We start from the raw sequence: 20571 nt of genomic DNA, 5'->3' as shown, positions 1-20571 counted from the left end.
AATAAAACTGCATAAAAACAGAAAAAAAATGGAACAACATGTGCGAGCACGGTTTTAAACACAACTAGTTAGCTTTAACTAGTGAAATTTTATTTTTTTCCAGCCGAAAAACAAATTATAAACAGAACGTGTAAAATTATATAGTCTTGTTGAGAGAAATATCCACCAGAAAATAAAAATGTAAAATACAGTACGACCATAAATTCGTAATAGGCTAAATCGATAGTAAAATGATTTTCACGATTTCAATTTATTATTTTTTTTAAAGAATGATTCATGATACAGTGTGAATAATCATTAAGGATGTCAACCTTTTTTGGAGTTAGGGATATTGCCAAGACTTAGCTCTTCACCATCTTGTAAGAAGGGGAAAGTCGGTCTGACGGCATTCCTTTAAATTGAAGAGGCATTTAACAATACCCCCTTTGAAGTTTTCTGCTTGGCACTCGAGAGATGTGGCGCCGAACTGTGTCTCTTAATATAAATAAGAGCAATGCTTTCTCAACGTCGAATGACCGCCGAATTGAACTGTAGGGACCAGCAAGGGCTCGCAGAGGGGAGTTTTGTCCCCAACCTGTGGTGTTTGGACATTGACGACTTGATCACTGACCTAACTAAGGCAAACTCTTATACACCGACTTACGTTAATGACCTAGTTATCCTTTGAACAGGGAAGGACTCCCTTCCTTGTAAAACCCCATGAAAAGTATCCTGCGACTAGGGGACAGGTGGTGACAGTCTAAATAATAACCCAAGAAAATCCGAACTCTTTTTTACCAGGAGGCGCAACACTGGACGTACTCTAGAGCTTTAAAATATCTGGAAGTAACTCAGGACACAAAACTGCTCTGGTACGAACACGTGGACAATAAAATAAAAAATGCCACTTGGGCCCTCTGGACATGCAGAAGGGTCTTCGGTGGCATCTGAGGTCTTTCACTTGAGATCCTTCACTGGATTTATACCTCAATGGTTAAACTTCTCACGAACGGGACCATCATGTGGTGGCCCTGTAAGGAAAAAGCAAAAACAAGATTGCAAGTGGACAGAGCCCAGCGCCTCATGTGTCTTAATATCACAGGGTCTATGCATACGCTCCCAACTACAGCCCTTGAAATCCTACTTGGTCTCTCACCTTTGGTTTTTGCGATACAATTTGAAGCCATGAGGACAGCATACAGGCTAAACATACTCAAAAAACTGAAGGCTGGACCAACTGGCCATTGACAAATCTTGACGCAAACTGCGGGTGGTAAATGTGCATTAATTTTGATGGAAAGTGACCAAATGGCGCCTACGGCAGTTAATAATAAGGGCTTGGAGGTACACATCACTGAGAGAGAGAGAGTAGAGGGACTGGCGACTCCAAGCCCGTTATACTAAATGATGGAGCCACTTGATACACAGACGGCTCCAGGATGAATAGCTTAGACGGAGCGAATATTTTTCACTTGGGAAATACGCTACCGTGTTCCAAGCCGAGGTATTCCCTGTGATGGAATGTGGACTTATGATACTCAATCAACGCCATAGGAAGACGTCTCAATCTGCTCAGATAGCAGCGCTACCATTCAAGCCATTACAGCAGAAATGGCGTGTTCTAGGCCGGTGCTGAAGTGCAAGAAAATACTAAAAGAGCTGGTGATTAAGGTCTGCATGACCCAAATCGTTTGGGTGGCTGGTCACTAGGGCAACGACGAAGCGGACTGGCTCGCCAGACTGGGATCGGCAAATACACCAATGGGTCCAGGATCCATTCCTAGTGTAGGCAAAAGTGTGGCAACTGCGTTTTTAAACGTTGTGCTTGTAAGGCAGGCTCGGCGGAGATGGTTAGAGACACCTGGCATGAGGAAAGCTAAGGCACACGTAGATGGGGATTTCTACTTCTCTTACCAAACAACCACTCTAATTAAATAGGCGCAAAATTCGACTTTTACCCGGACATGGTCATCTAAGACGTCATCTCCACACCATGGACGACGACCAAGAGTGCCGTTGGTGCATGGAGGAGGACGAAACTGCAGACTACGTCATGCGTGAGAGTCCAGCTCTCACAGGAGAGCGGTTTAAACACTTGGGCAAGCCTCATGGATCGCCTAACGACATCAAAAGGTTCAAGTCAAAGAATGGCTCGTACGAAAAAAGTGCAATTAAGACGAATAGAATAGGTAGAAGAGCGGGTAGAATTGCGGCTGTGTTATCCTCTATCGTCGTCCATTTACTTGGTGAAAGAGCTCACCATGGAAATCGTAGAAAACCAACGAATGATTATGTGGGATTTTAATTTCATCTTATGGCGATTGAACCCTCGGGGAAAGCAAGAAAATTTTTGAGAAATTAGTTGTAGGCCTTTAGTCGTAGCCGAAGCTTGGAATAGAGGAGCTTCCTCTTGGGTTTTGAGGAAAGGGGCTGTCTAGTAGTCCAAAAGGTGTTTTTTGGTGTAGTGTTTTACCTCTATGATTATATACATACAATATAAAGTTGATGTAAAATAACTAAACAATTAATTATCGAAAAGCAAAGTGATGAAACTAAAATAAATTATTCAAGAAAAAATATTCACATCGGTTCTCTTACCTGAAATTTTCTTCTGGTGAAATACTTGTAGTGTACTTCGTCTTTCTTTGTCTGGGCTTTTTTTTTCGAAGGTTTAGCCCCGTATTCGATTTGAGATTCAAAATCCTCTCCGTATTGAGAGTTGAGCGACAACGAAGCGACCGGCGTTACCGCGTTTAACGTTAATTCGCAACCGAAATTCTCGACGGCAGAATTTTGAATTTCCTGATGAACGGTCGACACTTTTTCGAAATTCGAAATCCTGTTTTCGGATTCTTCATTTTTGAATAATTTCCCATCAATATGATGTAATAAATTTTCCTCGATATTGCACTTAATTCTATTGAAGAATGTCTTATCGAAAACGTCGTCGAACGTTAAAGAACTTATTTTTAAATTGTCTATGGAATGATCTGTGATTTTTTTGACGCGGTAAAAGTGATCAAATTCCGGGTAAGGGTTGATACAACTCGATTTTTCCGGCGCCGGTTCCGTTTTGTTAACCGTCGTCTGTTTTCCTCTCTCTACGGGTTTTTGTCTCTTTTTCTTCTGAGCATCACTTATGGCCTGAAGTCTTTTACTTTCCCTCCTGTTTAGCGCTATCCGCGAAGACTTGACCGTTAGTTTTTTGCTTCTCAAATCTTTAAGTTTCGCGTTTTTGCTTCTAATTGCCGTTTTCGTCGGTTCGGAGTTTTCCGTTGACTCTGTCTTTGGTTTGGTTTTGCTTCTGGTTAATTTGACTGTTACTTCATTGTCTAGAGTAGCGTCTTCGATAGGAGCATCCTTTGCTCGAATTTTCTCGGGAAGACTCTGTGCGATGGGATGCTGTAACGTATTGTGATCAGACAACAACGAATTTGTGAAGAACCTTTCTTCACACTGAAGACATCCGAAATATTTGTCGGAGTGTTCGTTAACGAGATGTTGGAAGAGATCTTTCAGAGTGTTTTCTGTCGTATTTAATTTCTCGCAGTAGAAGCACGGGGTCACTGTCATTTGATTTTGTTTTCTGGAACTAAGACGGCGGTTCTTCTTGATAGAATGTATACGTTCGACGTGTTTTTGACGGAGATTAGCACTGGCAAAGGATCTCTCGCAATACAAACACAGAAAAGTCATCCTTACGACATCCTTCCGTTTTAAATCTGAAAGTAAAAAAAAAAATAATTGGAATATCAATAATACTTTTGAAAACTGAATATTCGTACACGTTTGATTTGGTCGTCGCTGTTAAATATTTCATCCCTTAACTTGGCCTTAGCTTTGCAAACAACAAACTAGTCGGAAGGAGGTAGATCGGGTCTATATGGTGGGTATTAAATCTCTATGAAGCCACACTAGTATATAGTAAAGAGAAGCAGTGTGAACATTGTCATAAGTACGCGCACACCTCGACTGATTTTACCGCGGGTTTTTCCGATAATTTTTTGAGGCAACAGCCTTACTAAGTGAGAGTAATATGCCGCGTTAACAGGTTGTATTTGATTCCATAAAAAGAAAAGAGAAGAACTAGCACTTAGACATAAAAAATGTACTGGCCGATTGGAAGAAACTCCACTTTGTCTCTATATGATAAATTTATGCTGTATGAGCAGATACTTAAGCCTTTATGGACTTAGGAGTATGGTCTCAAAAGTACCTGGTCTGGTCTAAAATACTACTATATTGGAAAGTACCCAAACATGGAAAGAATTGGTCATCGTTATGTGATACAATACTTTTACTTGAAACCAATAATAAGACTGAACTAGATTCTACTGGCCGAGACTGTTCCATCGTTATCAACAGTAAAATATGGAGGCCGCACTACAGAAATGTTGAAAAAAATCCACCAAGTGGTACTGGATGATCGTCGACGGAAAGTGCGCGAGCTAGCAGACATAGTAGGCTGTACATCGCATATTAACTGAAAATATGACCATGTGAAAGCTGTGCGCAAGATGAGTGCCGCGTTGGCTCACATTGGAACAGAAACATCGTCGGGAAGATGTTTCCATCGAGTGTTTGGTAAGGTTTCACAGAAATAGAGCTGAATTTTTGCACCGTTTCATAACCATGGGTGAAACGTGGGTCCATCAATTCGCACCCGAAACAAAAGAACAGTCAAAGCAATGGACTAAAAAGGGAGAACCGGCTCCAAAGAAGGCAAAGACCATTCCATCCGCAGGCAAAGTCGTGGTGTTGGTTTTTTGTGATGCACGTGGAATTATTTTCATTGAATATAAAAAAAAAAAGGAAAAACATCCTCCGACTCTCAAATTTTTTTGCATCAATCTTATGGTATTTTTTCTTTATCTCGTTTAACAATTCTTTTAATTAATTTATTCCTTTTTAATCCATTGTGTCAACATTTACATTGTCTCTTTCTAGCGCTTTTCCTAGCTTCAATTGCTTCTACTACTTTTCCATTCCTCATCTTCTTGAAATTTCTATTGATGCTGATTTCTATAGTCTCATTTCCGCATTGTTAATCTCCTCAAAGTATTTCCTTCATCTCTAAATTACTTCATCTTTCTTCGTGATTATATTTACTTCTTTGTTGTTAATATTTATCATATTATCCAGTCTAGAAAGTCTAGACATAAATCCAAGGTAACTTCAGACCAAGAGAAAAACCAGTTTCTCGATTCATAGATCACGAATTTGAATAAATGAGATTCATTATCAAAAATCTAATAAAACTTATGATATTATAGTCTACCAAAATGAAATGAATCATCTGCGTGATCGTGTGCTAGACATCAGCTTGCTTCCTCTTTCGTAAATTAGATTCAATTCAATTTTATTATTGTTGATTTATTTTATTTTTTATTATGTTTCAGATAAACACTGAAATTGCCTTTTACGTTAGAAACATTAAAAAAATGTTTGCAATATGTGAGAAATGTGCGCCATTAAAGTGAGAAATTATTTCTCACTACTTTTATTATTAAAACTCAAGGCAACCATGAATTGTTACATTTCAAAATGATAAAGAACGTTTTCCGTATTGACGACGCAACGTTGATGATTAGCGCGCAATATTTTCATAGACCGTTTTCATAATAATATGACCAAAGCCCTGCACAATTATTATTACTGTCAACCTTCCAAGTGGGAATACTTTTATTGATGGTTTTTACACTAAAACGGTTCAGATTTGTTAAGTATGAAAAGTTTCCGGCCTAACAAAAAACAAAATATTTTTTCCATAATTAACAGTCTCCTTATAAGACTATAAACTTTTTCAGCGATGATTTAACCCTTTTTAACCCTTCCAAATAAAATAATAGTACTCCTCAAAATAAGCGTATATATATGCGATAAATCCCATCTCTGAGAAAAATCTCTCTCCTGCAAGTGAAATTTTAAGGTTAGGAAACAGGAATAAACCTCTGGGGTCCAGATCTGGTAAATACGATGGATGGTCAACTAATACGTGAATTTTGTGAATTGTGGCAATCACCGAAAGTGTTTACAGTGACTTGTGTCCATCATTTTCAAGATGTCCCTCGTGCGGAATGTCCTGTGACGGTGAATACTCCAGAAAACATTAAATTAGTGAGAGAAATAGTTCTAAGTAACCGGCGCAAGCGCCTAATAACAAAAGAAATTGCAACACAGACCGGTATTTCCAAAAAAAAAGTGTAAAGATTCTAGTGGGTGCTCCGAATTATAATTTTTGCTGTAATCCGACCAATTTAAACGGGTGATGAAACTATCGTCTTTACTATGATCCGACATCCAAAAGATATTCCATGAAGTGGCATCAGAAAGGAGAGACCGTACCAAAACAAGAAAATGTCTCGAAAGACAACAAAAAAGTGATGTTGATAATATTTTGGAACTGCGAGGGTATTCTTTGATTGATTTTAACATGCAATTTGTATTGTTCTGTTTTTAAGTGTGGATTCACTTATTATTTATTCTGACTGGAATATGATGTATCCTTTTGTTTGTGAAATTAATATGAACTAATTCTGTTTCATTGTTTATGGATCGTTTATTTGGAAAAGAACAACAAGAAACGTGTAATATCTTTAATAATTTATATCCTAACCGAAGATTTACTGTCTGTAAATTAGTAAAAAAGTTTAGGAATCTAGTTCAGGAAAAGATTTATCCAAATCAGGGCGCAGAAAAACTTCATCAACTGAAAACAAATCTTTAGATGTTTATGTCCTGTTAGAAGACGATCCACACTTGAGTACTAGACAAATATTATTCTGGGTACGTCGCAAACATCCGTAATGGAAATTTTACGTGATAATAAATTCCATCCATACAAAGTAAAGTTGGCTCAAGGGTTGTCAGATGACGATTTTGGTAGACGTGAAGAGTTTTCAGACCTAATGATGGAATGTTTCAATCAAAACGAACAACTTTTTCAAGTAATGTTATTTTTTGCGATGAGGCTACTTTTTGTATTAATGGAAACGTGAATCGGCATAATTGTAGATACTGGTCACGTAACAATCCTCGTTGGATGTGTGAATCCTACTCCCAATATCCCAAAAAACAATGTATGGGCTGGAATAATAGGTCCCTTTTTCATTAAGGGTAACTTAAATGGTCTGGCGTGTTTAGATTTATTAGAAAGTAGTATTCTACCTAAGTTGGCTCGAATATTTCCAAATCCAAGTAAGTATTTTCAATTACATTTAAAAAAACTTCATTATTAGAAATGTTCAGACATTAACAATATCCCAAACGACAATATATATTTATAAGTATCAAAAGTAAGAATCTAAAGTAGCAGGTAAAAATTATAGAAGAGCAAAAAAAATTGTGAAAGGAGCAATAGATGATTAAATGGGAAAAAATAAAAGGTCAAGTAAAACATAGAAAATCACGAAGAAAAAAGTAAATATCATAACCTCCAATCAAAAAGTCCTGATGGAAATGTAGTTTAGAATTAAATAAAAATAAAAAAACAATGAGAAAAGTGAGAATAAACTTCTATTAGATTATTATTACCTAATAATAAAACTATTGTGATCAATTCACGTGATAAAATATAAAGCTAATTAATTAAACGTGATGTTCGTAATTAGGACGGTTGATTAATATCAATTATAGTAATTCGTGTTAATAGTAACGAATAATAGTGAATTTTTATTGCCAAGTGTATCGATAGAAATTTTATCGATTGCATAATTTGAAATAATATCGACAACGTGACAAAAACAAACATAATGGCAGGAAACCGGCATTAAAAAACGCGATAGCACAGATTCGAAAAAAAAGTGGGATTTAATGGGTTACAATTTACCATAGAGTTAATATTTTAGATAGAGTTATGGGAGGTTGTTCAAATTGACCCGAACTGTTTATAAAGAGAGAAAAAACATCGCTACACCACTCTCTATCTCTGTCTACTCTATTCTGAATGTATCAATTCGAAAGTTTGAGTGGTGAGAACGACAAAGGAATCAGAAGCGAGTAGAAAAAAATAGAGAGTGGTAAATCGATGCTATAATGCGGCCATGTCCAAGATACGGACTGTTTACACTACCACTACACCAACACTCACAATTGCACTCTCTGACGTGCGTTTCGATAACCAAGTTGTCCTTCAGTTGGTTTACCTTCAGTCTGCGAACACGATAACTTGGTTATCGAACGAGCGTCAGACAGTTATCATCTAAAGGTGAAGGTTTACCTTCAGTCTCTGAAGACGATAACTTGGTTATCGAAACGCGCGTCTAACAGTGTAATCGTGAATGTTGGTGTAGTGATGGTGTAAACAGTGTATTCAGGACGGATTTATATTAAACGAAAAGTCTGTTAAGAATAGATTTTTATAGTATTCTGATCAAGAATTTTTTAATAAGGAATATGTTTTTAACAAAATTTCACACCAGTTTTCAACTTAATCCCATGAGAAATGGAAATGGTTACTTTGTCCTCAATCATGTAACATTTTTGAATCTTCATGTAAATTATTTTTTTCAACACTTCGCAGATTTCCATTTCCAATGGAGTGTACTATGGAGTCAATATTAAACAATATAATCAAACAGTTTAGAATCGATTATATTTAGACAAAAGGGAAAGGAGGATACACACCACAAATTCCTTAAGAATCAAAATTAAGCTGCAAATGCAATATATATACAAGATAACAACAAAAAAATTGCATTGTGTTGGATCCCCTCACATACTGGAATATAAGGAAACGAAGGGGAAGACCCGGGTCGCTAAGGAAGCTGTAAATAGTGACAGTGCGCAATACGTGAATTTTCTAACTAGTGCCGATAGTCAATACTACAGAAAAATCGTAGAGAAGAAATTTTCTAACGCGACTCCGTCATTTGTGGTGATTTTATTCTTTATATTCGCTGTTATACAGCTGCCAAGCTGGAGTTTCAACCACACCCAAAGGACTCAACCGGTACACCACAATCAAAGAAATTCAACTTAACCCCAACAACTGGGAAATCAGTTGAGGGCTGCAATTTCCATATATATCAATGGAAGTTAAGTTGAATTTGTTGTTTGTGGTGTATCAGTTGAGTACTTTGGGCGTAGTTGAAACTTCAACCTGGCAGCTGTAAAACAGCGAATATAAAGAATAAAATCACCATAAATTTACTAAAATTTACTTTAATTTAAAGTGTACATAGGTAGAGGAATAATTCGAATAAATTCCGAGGTTTTATTGAATTTCTCGAATAAAGGTCATAACAAATTAATTTCTTCAAAAACTGGAATGTTAGAATAAACAAAGTGACTACTGTGCCACAATACGTGAACAAAGGAATATTCATAATGTTTTAAAAAAAACGTAAGAAGCCGAATGGCATCTAATCTACCACTTGGAACAATATCTGCAATTTTAGTACCTAAATGCAATATTACTAAACTCAAAAATTACCTCAGACAGATCTCGATCATAAACTTAATTTAACAAATATTATAAAATAAAATACCAATATTTAACTTGTACTGTGAAAAAAATTGAATCGTTAATACCATATAGTTGATGCGAATTTTATAATAAGAAAAATTTCAATTGTTTCACATAACTTTATTTATATTTAATTCATAATTATGGCGGTTAAAGCTGGATTTTTTTTTCGGTGCGTCATTTTTTCAATTTGATTTTGGAAAAAGATTTCTTTGTTTATATTAACGAAATACTATTAAATTAACAAAAAATGTGGAAAGGTAATAAATTGAGGTATAAAGAATGAAAAGACATATTAGTTTGAAAAAAATAAACCTTTTAAAAAATTAGGAAAAGTTAACTTTTTAGGTCACACTATACACAGATGTTTGTCTATGGTTTCTGTTACTATTAACAGCGAAAAATTTAGTCAACAAATATAATTTTTGTCCTTACGATATCCTTTTTCATATGGAGGTCGAACACGCTGTGAGGGGTCACTAATGTACCAACTGTCCCTTCGAATGTAATCAGAAGATATCGACTTTTTATTTGATTATTCTTACACCTATCATCATTTTTTCGTTAAACATTCTTTTATATTCAGTTTCATTGACATTTATTTGATTTTGAACCGTTTTAATTGACATTTATTTGATTTTCAACCGTTTTCATTATCATTTATTTGATTCTCAACCGTTCTTATAGACATTTATTCGATTTTCAACCGTTTTCACTGATATTTATTCGATTTTCAACCGTTTTCATTGATATTTATTCGATTCTCAACTGTTTTCATTGACATTTATTTTATTTTCAACCGTTTTTATTGACATTTACTTTTTTTTCAACCGCTCTTATAGAAATTTAATCGATTCTCAACCGTTTTCATTGACATTTATTCGATTGTCAACCGTTTTCATTGACATTTATTTGATTTTCAACCGTTTTTATTGACATTTATTTGTCTATTTAGACACATGGTGATGTTTATGACGTTTATGTTTATTAATGAGCGTTTCATTGAAATTTTTTTGTGCGTTTTTATTGACATTTATTCATTTACAAATGCTTCTGTCAACACATTTTTTGGTTAATTGACGTTTATCTAGTTTTTAAATGACTTCATTGACATTTATTCGGTGCTTTTAGTTTGTAAACTAAAGACAGAGTGGTTTATTTTTGAGGGGATGGGGGAATTTTATGTACGATATGGAGATTTCAAGTATAGGTCTGATGTAGAAAAACTTTTCCTCTGCAAGATTGAGATTGTCGTGGATTATAGGAAGTGTGATATTATTTAAAGACGATAACTTGTTTATCAAAACGCGCATCAGATATTGTGAACGTGAGTGTTGGTGTAGTGGCATTGTAAACAGTGTGTTTAAATATAAATATGAACTAAGGTTCAAAAATTTGATATATGAGGGTTAGGTTTCAAATGAGAATTAAGTATTCCCGAAGTACAATTTCGAAATCTGTCCATCTATTCTATAAACTTATATATATATATATCTAGTATTGTAAGGTTATTGTGAACTCTTCGCTTTTTCCATCGATACTATTTTCATTTTTGACTTTAAGTATTTAAAGTTGTTTTTACTAAAAAAATAATAATCACCTAATAATTTCCTAGTAGGTTTCTGATCGTCGACTTTGGGGGTACTGAAAGGCGTTAAAACACCCTGGACCTTGTCGAGAGGGACGCTACAACACAAAGTACCTTTCTCCTCGTCGGATATCGTTCCAACATCGTCGTCCGCCACAAGATTTTTATTCGACGTCTCATCGTCCGGCGTCGATTCGTCATTAGAATGCGCAGAAGCGGAGACGTCTCCATCGTTTGTCGAGTTAACGCATTCTGGAGAAACTTCGACGTCTGAATACGCACGGTTGACTTTAGCATTTCTATCCCCTTGCCCGATAGCGTTCGTGTCGAAAGTACCGCTGTTCACCATACTTGTGACAAACAGAAACGACGAGGCCTACTTGTGTTGCCTTCTTTAGTTGTCTGCAAAAAAATCAATATTTATATTTCAATGTACAGGAGCAATTTAATAGTAATTTTTGAATAAGTCGACAAAAGGTATTTGTCGTCATCATTTGAACAAGAACGAAAAACCATGAGCGACTATTTCACTGGGTATCTTTGTGGGCGTGCAAGGAGGGGAAACGCCAAACGTTTTGGATACTACTTCTGAAATAAGGTGTGGCCGATCAGAAATTGAAAGTACGTGAGATTGTGGAAATCAAAGACGTAGTTTATTTTTATGAATCAGAGAGTAATAAAATGATTAATCATTCGTCATCAATAGCCGTATCACTTCTTTTAGTAGGCAGTTAAAATATTTTTTCAAGTTTTACCTCGCATATTTTCATATGAAATAACTTTTCTTTGTATAAATACGAGGACCGTTGTTTTTTTCAACCTCCGATAGGTTATTAATAAAAGACAAGTTCATATAAAACAATAATTTTATTACCAAAAGATTGGTACACTTCCGGTTACTTTTCGACATAATCACCAAAGAGATTGAGACATTTGTCATATCTATGGACAAGCTTTTCGATAGTCTATTCAAAGAAAGTTGCCGCCAATGCATTCAAGTAGAGTACAAAACAGACCTCGAAACTTCTGGAAATTCCGTAGACAAAGCAGAATCACATGTTTTGAAGGTACTTCAATCGTAATGGAAAAAATGCTTCGACAATTCGTATAAATTTATGAAAGAAAAATATACTGGAACTATGGGTTTTCCTCAAATTTTACTCTCATTATTGCTTTAAAATTAATAGTGGAAAATAAATAATGGAAGCAGTTCATTTGTTATAAATTATATATTAAAATTCAAAACAATTCAACTAAAAATTGATCTCGCAATTGAACATTTATCCTAAATTTGTGGTTTATTTTAAATTGTTTTATTAAATTCATCTATTTTTTCCACAAAATAAGTAACTTTGATTTCAACTATGTTATTCTCTGTAAATCATCTGTTTTCACCTCGCTTCTACTCCACACTGAATTATCTGTGATTAAAAGTAGAAGGGACTTACTGCAAATCGATTAGTAATTACCAAACTAGTCATTGATGATGAAAGAGTTCGCGAGAAGTAGTTTACCGAACTGAAAATTAATATGAAAAATTTATTTGACAGAGTTTGATAGAAAGTTTCTTCGAATTTTATTGTTACTAAAATGAAATGAGATGGTTTTGTTAGAAAAGAAATGAGATAAAAATCTAGGGGAGGTTATTTTTTAGATAACTGTACAAAGGACATTTTATCTTAGAAAAGTTATTAATATCATTGAAGTTGATACTGACGCCAAAAATATAGAATACTCATGTTTGGTTAAAACAAAATGGAAATCCCTAATCCTTTCTCGAAGCACAGAATGCTGAGGGTGATCGAAATAAATCATCTGACGGATTGTTGTACAAAACTAGTAGTCCGGGAGCCAGCTGCATATTTTGAATAGTCATTCCATTCCACCCAATTCTGCTTGTCCTGACAGAAGTCACCTTAGGAGTGAACGTAATCAGCTGGCATGGTAGTGCCGGGTCCGTTTGATCCAGGAGTAATAAACTTATTTTATATTATAAGCTTAACAAAAAAAAACCGTCAGCTACATGTAGGGTGACGGAAAGTCCTTCAGCTGATACGCTAAGGTCCCTATAGTGCGCGCGCGTAGGTATATAGGTATCAGCGTTGATCGCATAACAGAAATACTTTCTACCCGTGAATTACCGGCAAAATATTTTATTTTTGTATGTATGGATTGCCGAAGACAAAAAATGTCAATAATGCTAGAGCGGAATTATTTTTGAAAAAATATGAACCCAATAAAATAGGCTCTTTGATTGAATTTCTCAAACAACAAAGCATCGACGCTTCATCTTTACCATCCTGTCAAAAGGAGCTGAAGCAACATTTCTTACGATCCTCTTACATTGCTGATATTTGGGTACATTCTCATAAAAAAATTCCTTCAACTTTATCTCCAAACGAATGCGGTTGGAAAGAAGAGAACAACAAGTACGTTTTTCAATGTCAATGAACGTGATGGTAATTTGTCCCTATAATTTTATATTTTTTTAACAAAAATAAAACATTCATCCGGTAAATCCCTTTCTACCATACCTACAAAAGATCGTCAAAAAATGATATCATATTTAAGGACGGTTAAATGGTTTTAAGAAGCTCTCATTTTCCACACATCTGCAATTCGTTCAGATAATCAACACGCCAATAGGCCCATAATTGCTGTATCATGGATTGGAGTTTCTGCCATTTATCAAGGCGATTTTCGGAATTCGCGAAGATCAAATTCAAGTATCACCTGTATCATCTTAAATTGAGCAATCTCAACTGCGGCTCAATTATCCATCATTATAAACAGCGCATTTCAAAAATTTGTGCCAGCGAATGTTTTAATAAACTTTAAGTAAAATTTAATCTTCGTTCAATCATATTTTTAGAAGTATAAAAATGCCGATTCATAAATTTGAGGTTAATTAAGACACACATTTTTAATTTGACAATTTCAAACTTTCAATTTCATTTCATTCCACATTTTCCATAAAATGTTTCAATATGTTAAAAGGAAATATTTCATTTTAATTAATTTCAAAAATGATGCATTTTCAATGTGATTTGTTCCGGCCAAGTTACCAAATAACAGTTAAATGAAGGACATTGACCCTCAAAAACTTATCTGGTTATAGCTGATGGATTTCTTGTGCGTTTTCTGGCTACTTAAATATTTTTGTCGATTTATAAAACGTCCCAATTAGTTCTATACCAGGGGGATGCTTTTCATTTCTCTATTCTCCAGATTTTTAATATACGAGGGTTGTTTTAAACGTTTCCGAATTCATTTATTTTTTTAATATAGCCTCCTATTAAGTAAAAAAAAAATGAAATGGGAGTAGACAATGTTAAGTAGTAAAGCTCTTTTTGTGCACGTCATCTCATGTTTGTTTAAATGGTATGAAAAATACAAAGGAAATCTGGCACTCTGCATAAAATGTGGAAAGTGATTGTAATGTAGTCGGAGCTGCTTTAAATTCATAGCCTGCTACAGTGTTTTTCTAGACAAATCTGAACTTTAACCACTAGTTTGAAGATATAACAGAAGACACCTAAAATCAAGACTATTTAGAAACATAATCATATATAAAAGGTCTAATAGATAAGATATTTAAAAAAATACATATATGAGTTGGAACAAAGTCTTTGCCAAAGTGTTTTCGTAGTGGGATTGTCGCAAAATTGAACACCAAAATGTACTAACTCTAATATATTTCCAAACTGTCGAATAATCATGTATTCATCGTCTGGAACTGAAATTATAGTCAAATACAATAATATAAAAGTTTTACTAGGCTAGTTCGTTATGGATGTAGCTGAATATTTATTGGTTCATTTATAAATGACATTAAATTTTATAGTTTAGGTCGTCATTGTTGAATTTCATAGGTTAGGTGAGTTAATTGGTCAAGTTAATTTCTTTCATAGAATTTGTTACTACAAATTCCAAAAAATATGCATAGATAACACTGAGGTTATTTAAATCAGTTTTCTTATTAATGCATTGATAATTTTGGACAAGATATGTCAAGCGTCAATTTGAGTATTGCTTTTTGAAATCGATGAATTTAATGTTTTTTTTAAAGAATCAACTAAATTTAAAGCGCCGTAATTCTTAACTTATTAATGTAAGTGATTTCTATTATTTTATGTATTTTTATACATATTTTTATATGTACTTGACCATAATTTCAGTTCCAGACGATAAATAAATAAGTATTCGAAAGCTCGGTAATATATTAGAGTTAGTACACTTTTGTGTAATTTTGTCGCAAACATTTCTTCTGATTTTGATAACTAGACTGATATTTTTGATTTTATTTCAAGTTGGGATTGTTACGCCATAACTTCAGATTAATTTTGTTGGACATACCAAAGATATCGTTCAAATGGAAAATGTGTTTTACAATCAAGCAAATGTTATTTCAAATTCAGTTCCTCCTCTTGTGAAAACTGAAACACACATTCCAAAATGGATGAAAATGTTACTATCCAGTTCCTCTTGATAGCCACACAACTTCGGTATGTGGTCAGATGTAACCAAGTAAATACTGAAGTTGACATTTAATGAGTTTTTTGAAAGTACAACAAAAATACTTTCTACCAAAATATCAGTCATTTTAATAATAAACTTGTACGTTGTTTTGAGAGTTTCAAATAAAAGCTTAGTTAATTTTAGGAGCACAACCACAACCACCATAATCAGTTTTCGTTTATTATGAACATTGGAAAACTGACTCTTGTCCACTTTGGGAGTCTCTTAATATTGTTTTAATCTTATTGTTTTTGAATTGTTGTATATGAATTGATTGTTTTTTTGTTTTTTTTTTTTAAATTGGAACATGTTAAATCATGTTCAATGGACTTAGGTTCCTTCAAATTTTGTTAAGAAGTGTATTTACTTTGAAAGCTAGCTATTTATTGAAAATAAAACAAATATTATTCACTCTCTAATTACCACTATGTTGAAAGAACTATAAATCTAAGATCTTCAAAATATTTCATAATAATTATTAAAAAAAATAGAGCTACGTCTATTCTGAAATAATAGACTTGTATAAGTATGACTGTTAATTACTATTGCTAAAAATAGAGTTTTTTTATACACGATTTGTTCAAAATAAAGTATAAGGCTTCTTACTCTTGAATGACATTGAAAACTTCTTGTGGGAAGGAATGAAAACAATAGATTTCAAAACATGGAATTAGTACATCGATCATTAGATTGAGGTAGTAGGTAGCTAATAATATGCTTGAAAATTCTATGGAGTCTGTTTTCATTTCTCTAAATACCCGTATGAAGATATCCACGGATTTCTACCACGAATATTTTTTCACAAAATAAACCAAACTTTTGCAAGAAAATGTTAATAGAGGAGACATCTAATGACATTATAATAGGCTACATAATTTTCTACCAAAAATTGAAGATTAAGGGGATAAAACATTTTTAAATGCACGTTTTTATACTTATTTTACGATTCTGAACTGAAGACTGTTAAAATAAAAAAAAATCAACTATTAGATAATAGATTTTAGGTCTCATTTGATAGAAACTTACCATACCAAACAGATAAAAATTGACGTTCCCATCTATTTTGGTCTTTATCGAAATTAACTAGACATTGAAAATTTACATAATTATATTAATCAATCACCTACAAATAATATCAAAATAGAAATCTATTTTAACCACAAAAAATCATTTTTCCTTAGTTGATACATTGTTATATACAAGAAAAATGCAGCCAGACATCAATTAAATTATTTGCAGTTTCATTAAAATTTATAAAACAAAACTATAAATTTTATTGTTGTGTAGGTCTTCTTTATCATTGACAGCTTTATTGTTTCTATTTATGCGAACCATCTCTAAAAATGATCTTTTTCTTGTATTCTGTTTCAAGAATTTTTTCAATACAAACATCTCAGTATTTCGAAAATAGATTAAAAGGTAATAAATACAATAAAAAATACAAACCATGGAATATAAAAAAATATATGCTGACGACAAAAATATGTCGAAATGTCAATTTTCACCATTTTTTCAAATAATTTTTATTAAAAGAATCCCAAAATGAAAACGATTTATCAAGAATTTTTAGTTACTCCATATTAGAATAATAATTAATGTCTCAATTATATCAATAATTATAATCATGTATAATTGTGATATCTACATATAGTAATATCCACCACACTCTTATTCGCCAAACATATATTTTTATTGTATGCCAATTATTTTGGCAAATATTTAATACAACCTTTTAGTTGTCCACCCTGTTGGAGAAAAATTAAATTTCATTACAGGTAAGTACATTAAAGAGAGGAATTGAAAAATCAGGAAAAGATTTGATAAAAAATTAATTCTGGTTATTTTACATTTAATATTGTTTCTTTTTTCTAAAAAAATACATTTTAATTTGTTTTATAGTTGAGAAAATATCTAGGGTCAAATCAAGAGAATAAAACCAAGGATTTAAGCAGGTAGCAACATTATTTAAGTTGTTTACTCATCAAATTCCAGTTAAACTTTTGAATAAATACTTATCCATTTCTCCGAACAGATTTCCATTTGTCATTCTATTATCAATCATGTCCCCCCTAATCGAGAAGTTGAGAAACAGAAAAAGAGGGAGAGTAGGGTCGATATTTCCAAACCACATCGCCAAATGCACTGATAATGGTCCCAAACAAAAAACTGATAACGGGAAAAACGTGTTATTTTGTTTGACTGTTGCAAGTTAATAAATAAACACTACAACGTTTCATTCTAGATACCATTTGTTGCCCAAAATCGAAAATGAGTAAGATGGAAAATCAACGTCTAAAATGACAGCTCAATGCCCGAACAAAAACTGTACCTTGTTTTTGTTACATTCTCATTTAGAAATATACCGAATCAATAGGAAAGTTATTCGAAATATATTTATTGAATGCTTGACATTCTGTATGTAACTAATAAGATACTATTTACTAAAATTATAACACCCTTTTATCAAGGACACATATAATACACATACAAACTGTCATTAAGTCCACTTACCCGAAATGAGGTTAATCTCCCTTTTTTCTCCAGCGTGCCACTTTCGGGACATGGCCCAATGCACTAAAGACACGTTGCACATTCATTTTACACCCTAATATCCGACTTTGGGTTAATATCAACAAACAAATCACAAAGTTTTTATTAATTTAGCATAGGGCGAAGCCAGCGCTTCGAGCACGTACGCGCACTATCTGTAGAGATTGTACTTTACGCTAAGCGCATGCTCACTCCCAGCTGATAGGTATATAGCATTGCCAGATCAAATTTTTATCAGTAGTATTTCCTTTTTGATCGTAGCTATTTACCGATTTACCAATTTTGACAGTTCGAAGTTGAGTTTCTTGCCCTAAATCTAGGTGATACTTTTATGAAACGGACAAATATTTATGGTACATTTAAATGGAAATCATCTACCCTGCTTATAAATCTGAAGGAGCCACGGAAAAATTATATAAAAAATTCATATAGAGTGACGCAAAGTTTTTTTTAAACTTATACACGTTAAATTTATTGTCAATGCTTTTATTTCAAGTTAAATAAAGATACATGATTGAAAATTTCTTAAAAACCCGAAAGAATATGTTTTTGTGTCAATAAAAAATCGGTAAACCCAAAAATGTGGAAATGTACATTGTTCTATCTAAAAAAGTAGAATTGTGATTATAGTAAGGGGGAAGTAAAGTTATAATAAATACATAGCTATGACCAAAATATGTTTATATGGTTTTTTCAGATGAATTCATATTTATATAGGTTATAAAGTTGATAAATGCATAATTTTCTTTTATAACAGGCTCTAGCTTTCGTCTTTTTTAAAATATTATTTAACATTGAAATTATAGCAAAAAAATTCATATCTAAGGAATCTTTTAAGATAATAAATATAAAGTTAATAAAAATTAGATAAGAAATAAACCTTTTTTCCAAAAAAACTGCCTCTTCCGAAATTATGCTATAATTAGTTGAAATTTGGCAACAGCGCCTGGCGCCATCATGAACATTGACTGCTAAATGCATGTGTGCACTGTTACATAGACATTTGCATGAGGTCTTATTCAGATTCAAGCTTTGTTTACAGTTCATTCGATTATTTATTTTTCTGATTTAGTTTGTTGAAATTGTAATTTAAAATTTTCTTGGTGGAGCGTCAAATGATACCTGGAATAATTGGTTGATTTTTTCAATATAAATAGTTGGGATTAACAGTCATCTTTGATTATTCGAAGTTTGGTACAGGCTCGTACTTGGCAAATAATTTCAAATTTTAATTTTTAACAAAAGTATTTTAAATTGCGTTAATATTGGAATTTGAAATAGTAATCTATAAAACTACAGGATGTAAATTCAAGGATGGCGACTGCGTATCTCGGATATCGATGAAAAATCATTTTTACAACAAAATCAAACCCAAAAAATGCTTTAAAATATTTTTAATATCGTAGTATCAATCTTTGTTAAGCCAAAACGTAATAATCTCAAATTACATATTCTAGTGAAATTTCATCTTACTGAAGTCACCTATTCGCTTCGTTTAGTATCTATAGGGTTAACGACGTTAAGAAAAAATTTATTTTGTAAGAAATTCGATTAACTCGCCTTAATATTATGGTATACATAAAATGGGAGACAAAAAGGAATTCTTTAGATGTATACAATTATAATCTATGTAAGTTACTGTTCCCTGACGCCACTAAGGAACAGGCTCAACAGTAACCATATGGAGGAGGGAATTAGTGGCGTAGCGAGAAGTACACTGTTCCCCGGGCCGCTACTCATAAATAGGCGCCAAATGGTCCGCAAAAAAATTGATGCATATTTTTTTTGTATTATATTTTGATTTTTATTTTAAATCGTATGAGGTAATTAATTATATTAAATCTTCCTCTACGTGATCATACAGAAAAACTAGCACTTCAAGATAGTACGTACAAATGTAGCAAACATATATTTTTATTTATACTTATAGCTCAGTTTAATCCGCTACTAACAAATCATATGCCACAGAAACTGTTTCATATTTGTCACTAGTTTGAAATAAAATAATACACGGTATGAAAAAATATACTTTTGTTCGATTTAATTCCTGATATCTGTCATCAAGAACAAATATATCCCAAATGATAGATACATGCTTATGATGCAGCCTCGATCGTTTGTTTTTATCGATTTGCGATTATATTTTTTACCTATATAATATATGGTTTTCAAATGGGGGGCAAGTTAAGATCGTTAAACTACTGGGGAGAATTTATTTGGGGTTTAAAAAAATGAGAGGTTATAAAGATAACCATTAAGATCGTCTACAGCGAATTCGGCATACTGACTCTGCCACCCTTATCATTAAAAGGTTACAAATGATCAGATTTAATTATTGAGGTTCATGTATAGGTATTCACAGTAAATTACATTGTTACTATGTATGCTTATAGTTAATTTTTTACTCAGTTTTTCCTTTCAATGCGTTTAGTTTTTAGTCACATGGATAAATTATTTGTTTATTAATCAA

General features: G+C 33.2%; 1 protein-coding gene across 1 annotated transcript in view; it reads right to left on the bottom strand.

Annotated features, from left to right (window-relative positions):
• The window catches only part of LOC130453031 (protein PF3D7_1417600), a 43129-nt gene extending 24855 nt beyond the window's left edge, over nt 1-18274 (bottom strand). The window contains exons 1-3 of the mRNA XM_056792618.1: nt 18063-18274; nt 11046-11435; nt 2578-3701 (exon numbers count right to left, since the gene is read on the bottom strand). Of these exons, the coding sequence (XP_056648596.1) occupies nt 2578-3701; nt 11046-11382 (1461 nt within the window). The 5' untranslated portion in view covers nt 11383-11435; nt 18063-18274. The remainder of the gene's footprint in view (nt 1-2577; nt 3702-11045; nt 11436-18062) is intronic.
• Between the last annotated feature and the right edge of the window lie 2297 nt (nt 18275-20571).

This window comes from Diorhabda sublineata, chromosome 1 (genome assembly GCF_026230105.1).
Source record: "Diorhabda sublineata isolate icDioSubl1.1 chromosome 1, icDioSubl1.1, whole genome shotgun sequence".
Lineage (NCBI taxonomy): Eukaryota > Metazoa > Arthropoda > Insecta > Coleoptera > Chrysomelidae > Diorhabda > Diorhabda sublineata.
Note: the sequence above shows the minus strand (reverse complement) of the source record. Positions and strands in the feature narration are given on the sequence as shown.